The 5,218-nt window shown below is 50.7% G+C and overlaps 1 protein-coding gene across 1 annotated transcript; it reads right to left on the bottom strand.

Moving 5' to 3' along the window:
- Positions 1-1,300: 1,300 nt before the first annotated feature.
- Positions 1,301-3,029, bottom strand: HOXB4 (homeobox B4). The gene is made up of 3 exons (XM_059830268.1): positions 2,922-3,029; positions 2,382-2,808; positions 1,301-1,617 (listed from the first exon to the last, which is right to left on the bottom strand). Exons 1-3 carry the CDS (start codon positions 2,946-2,948, stop codon positions 1,301-1,303), a joined length of 771 nt encoding a protein of 256 aa, XP_059686251.1. The 5' UTR covers positions 2,949-3,029.
- Positions 3,030-5,218: the final 2,189 nt, after the last annotated feature.

The raw sequence follows: 5,218 nt of genomic DNA on the forward strand, positions 1-5,218 counted from the left end.
TGTTTTCATTAGGGAGTTGAGGCTGTGCCACAGACAACAGAAATCCCTGTGAAAAAGAAACGTGCTGTTTAATTAATGTCTTTAAAATAGATATTTTCTGATCACCAGAACAAAAGGACAACACCCCCCCCCCCGAAAAAAAAACACCACACGGGGTCAGAGTCACAATGAAAAAATTTATTTCCAATTGCGCTTTTTTTTGGGTGTTTCGTCCCTTTTCTCTGCTATTTACAGGTAACCCTGGACACGGCGAAGGACAAAGGGAGGGGGGGAGGTGGCCGGGCCGGGGGGTGGCGGGGGGGCCCCGCCAGACCCCTGCCCCCCCCGCCGCACCCCGAGAGCGGCGAGCCCTCACCCCCCCCCCCCCCAATTCACATTTTCAGTACAAAACCGGGCTAGACAGCGGGAGAGGATCTCCCCCCCCACCCCTCACCCCGGGCTGCGGGGTGAATCCAGGAGCCACTTCGCCCCTTTTCTAACCTACCCCCCCCCCCCGACTCCCCATTAACCTGCTGGACTCAAGAAAAATGGCGGGGGGGGTGTCCTACATCACTCTCCATCCTCTCGCTTTCTTTGTCCACTTGACCTCCTTTTCCTTTTTTTTTTTCCTTTTTGTTTTTTTTTCCAGGGGTCCCCGCACCCCCCACTCCCACGCACGACCGGCGCAGTGCCCGGGACCCCCCCCGCTCCCACGGCCCGTGCCCGGCGGGGATTTTGGTTGTGTTTATTGGGGTTTTTTTTGTTCCCCATGGCAGGACTGTGCCAGACCCGCCGCGGCTTTGGGATGGCGGGACAGAAACTTTCCGTTTGTGGCTGGTAGGCGAGAAAAGAAAAAGAGGAGGGGAAAAAAAAAAGGGGGGGGGGAGAGAAAATCCAGTTCGTCTTGAAGAAACTGAGCCTCATTTATTAAAGTGAGCGCTGGTTGTCGAGGTAATAGCAGACATAAGGTCCATCCTTTGTACGGGAGAGTAAACATGACAAATGGGGCAGAGCTTGGCGTGATTAAAGATGAAACAAGGATCCATCTTAGCCAAATCTGAAAACTACTATCTACAGCCTTCTTTTAATGGAAGAGAGGCGCAGCAGCACAGCTCTGCTTTGTTGCAGCTGAGTCTCCCTCTGTTCCCCCTATAAATAAAGAGTACCCCTCCTTCCCTTGCTTCTTGGAGCATTAAAAAAAAAAACCCAACCAAACAATTATCATGTGTTCCCTACACACGCACAAACGCACACCCACAAACGCGCACACTCATCCATCCGTCCATCCATCCATCCACCCATCCATCCATCCAAGGAATAGTTATAGGCTGGTGGCTGGTCCATGGGATCGGGTTTGAGATCCTCCTTGTGGGATCTGCAGGCTGGCAGAGGAGCTGGAAGAATTAGACCTGATCTTGGTATTTGGTAACTTGTGATCTTTTTTCCATTTCATCCTCCTGTTCTGGAACCAGATTTTGATCTGGCGCTCGGAGAGGCAGAGGGAGTGGGCGATCTCGACCCTGCGCCTCCGGGTGAGATAGCGGTTATAGTGAAATTCCTTCTCCAGCTCCAGGACTTGCTGCCTGGTGTAGGCTGTGCGGGAGCGTTTCGGTTCCCCTCCTGAGTAATTGGGGTTTACTGAACAAACACAAAGGAGGAAAAGGAAAAAGGGGGGAAAGGAAAAAAAAAGGGGGAGGGGGAAAAAAAAAAAGAGCAGAAGAAGAATTACTGAGCTGTTCCTTTAACGGGTCCTTTCCCCCCAAAAAAAGCATCACACATTCTTTTGGTGGGGGGATATACTCAAAAAAATACATGGCAAACCTTCTAAAAATACACCCAGAACCTATCTCCAAATCTCCACCTCCATCCTCGCCGCTTGACGTGTATTCCTGTCTAAACGTTTTTATAAGGTCCCCTGGACGCATTTTCCATGCCCTCCGCGTGTGGATGCACATCGCTATACCCCCCTCTACTTGAGCACCGCTCTATTATCCCCCGGTCTTTAAAGTTCCCCCTACACACATGCAAACAGGCAAACACAGACACTCCTTTTTATTAAATATCGCACTAAAAAAAAAAAAAGGTGGGGGAGGGAAAATAGTAAAAGTTTACTCAACCCGCCACTTAAATACAAATTACGAAAACATAAAACTTAACTTATGAAGATTCAACAGCCATAAAAAAAGTAGCCTGCAAGAAATTGGAGGAGGATGGTAACAGAGACTTCAAAGGCACATGGCCAAGCAGAGCAATAAAAATTTATGGAGGATGTAATTATACCGCTCTGCAAACAGGCGATCGTAAATCTCCAGGAATGGTTATTTTACAACTGGTGCAATAAGATTTCTACAAGACTTTGAGGTGCTACTTAGTATAAAGCAAAGCCACTTTAGTCCACTTACCCGTGCTTACATGGACTTTTTTCATCCAGGGGTAAACTACCGGCTCCTTGCAGGAGGAATCGGAAGGGCTTTGGTGGAGGGAGTTCTGGCTGCAGGAGGGCGGTGGGCTGGGGGTGAGCGGCTCGCAGGGGTGGCTCGGCTCCGAGAGGCGGCTCTGCGGTCCGGCCGGAGGATGGACACGACCCCGGGGGGACAAGACGGCTGCTGGGGGGCCGGAGCTCTGACAGGACGAGTAGAGCTGCTCCTTGCAGGCTGACCGCGGCTGGTACATCGCTTCATGGTGGAAAGTGCTCTCTCGCCGCTGGCTGCTGTAATATTCCGGCGAGTGATTGGGAAGGTAATCGCTGTGGGAATACTCTTCACAGGGTGGGAACTTGGGGTCCACATAGTTGGAGTTGATCAAAAACGAGCTCATGGCCATTAATTTCTTAGAATTGCACACACGAAAAAAAAAAATAATATATCTCTCTCTCTCTCCTAAAATTTATTCCTGTCCCCCCCTTTACTCGTTTTCCTGTTTCGCGAAACCCTCCTACTTACTGTCAAGTGAACAAAGTTGGAGTCCATGTGACAGCGCGGGCCAATGGCGAGGTGCCCTGCCAGCCCCGGATAAGGAAATCTGCCCAGCCCGGGCTCCCCCGGGGCCCCCGGCACCCCCGGGGAGGCGGCCGGGGGCGCCCGCTCCCCTCCGGCCGCCCCCCGGCCCCGGCCCCGCCGGGCCCCGCCGGCCCCGGGCTCCGCAGCGCCCCGTGGGCGAGAACCGGGACCCCCCCCCCCGCCCCGCTCCTCTCCGCCACCCCGGCCCACACCCCTCGGGGGTGTGTCCTGGCGAGGGGCGAGGGGGGGGGAACCGGGGGAATACCCACCCACCCCCCCCCCCCGCAAAAAAATTAATTACAAAAGAGGGAAAAAATGATTTTCGCGGGGGTTGGGGGCCGCGGCGCAGAGCCGCTGCCACTGCACATCCTCCATGGCGGTCCCTCCGGGGGGGGGGGGGCGGCTGCATCTCATTCCCCGCTAAGGTGCTACGGGAAGGGACATTGCGCCCCGAGCCTGGCAGAGATGAATAGGGCTTCTTTGGGATCGATAAGAAATTCATCAGCTAATTCGGGGTACCCGCTCTCCTCAATCACGTTTGGCCGCGCTGAGATTGACCGTTTTCCCACGCAGCGCTGGAAAAAGGAGCCCGTCCTCCGAGCCCGAAATCAAGGACTTGATGAACAATTACAAAAGCGAATTAGCCCAAGTCCTAATGCATCTTCGCCTCGCCCTCCTTGTCATAAAGACGCTTTAAAAGCCAGAGCGAACCAGCAGCCTTTCAAAAGCCACCCCTAATCCCTCAAATTCGTCTTTAAACCTGAAACGCGCAATAAGCTCCTCACAAACGGCAGGGAAAAAAAAAAGCAATAACCCCCTTTTCTTTTTTTTTTTTTTTTTTCCGGTGTCAGTGCCGAGATTACACAAACTAGAGCGATAGTGGGATCCTGGCTCTCAAATGGCAGTAATAACGCCCCTGACACACCACAACCCCCCCCCCCCCAGCCTTCGCAGCTCAGATTTTATCTCGGAGTGATGATAAAGTTTATCGCAGGAGCGCTGGAGTTGAGCTAAGGTCAAATCCAAAGTATTTCTTTTCAGCTATAAACCGGTTTTCTGGTTAAGACCTTGTTTTCACCCTTTTATTTAGGGTTCGTGGGGGGGCTTTTTTTTTGTTTTGTTTGGTTTTTAGTGCCTTCTGGGATTGTGACCTGTAGTGTTTGTGTCAACTACATATTCCCCTAGATACGAATTTGTGACCCAACTTCCTTTACACAAATTCGGATCTACAGGGTACATATAGAAGACAGATGCGTCCTCCTCGGTCAGAGATCTTCGCCTACCGCCATAATTATCTTCTGGGGAAGGGGGGCGCGGGGGGGGTAAAGTTTTGTGACTCGAGAGATCAAGAATTAATCTAGAGATGGTTGAAAGATTCACCCTTCAGAGGAAAGACGATTAATTAAAGCACCAGCTCAGCATCCGAATAGCTGATACCAGATTAGACAAACGAGCGCTTTTCCACCTTCTTCTGCATTAGTTTACCGCGGGGCTAAAAAAAAAATCAGCTCCTGGACTGAAAATATAAGTATAGACGCACGACGGGACCGGAATCCAAATAATAAAAGCAAAAAGCCACGGCTCGGTCCCCCCCCCGGCCCGGACCCCCCCCAATGAGCCCCTGATGCGCAGCGCCAGGATTTCATCCGTTTTTCGTTCTCGGAGGTCAACCGAGGTTTGGGTTTATACGGGCGTGTGCGGGGAAATGAGGAAAAAAAGGAAAGAAGCAGATGAAAAGAAATACAGAATGTAAAGGCAGATGGGACGACAGGTTTTTTTTTTAATGACAGGCAATTCTTTTTACAACCCGAGAAAAAGATCAAAGGCGTTTCATTTCCGAAAAAGGGATATAAAGCAATAAAATATTCATACTGTCTAGGTAATGAACCTTCATTCGGAACTAATGAGGGTAGCATCATGTTGAGATTTCGTTTAAAATTACAGTTGCCCAAGAGATTAAAAGTATAGCATCCTCCTCCCCCCCCTTTTTTTTTTGTATTTCAAAAGGCAGAACATTTTTTGGTCAAGCATCTCCCCAATTAATTGCATTTAAATGCCACAGCAGAGAGGCGAACAGAGAAAAGGCGCGTTTCCCCCACATTAAAATTCCTGAAAAAATATCTTAAATATATTGCACGAACGCCTGCATTTTTTTCTACCAAAAATAGTTACGGCCAAGAACGAATGTCCCGCAGTTTTCCCGGACACACGATGCCCTGGGATTTTTCAGGTAGTTGAAG

The sequence above is a fragment of the Gavia stellata genome, chromosome 28 (genome assembly GCF_030936135.1).
Source record: "Gavia stellata isolate bGavSte3 chromosome 28, bGavSte3.hap2, whole genome shotgun sequence".
NCBI lineage: Eukaryota > Metazoa > Chordata > Aves > Gaviiformes > Gaviidae > Gavia > Gavia stellata.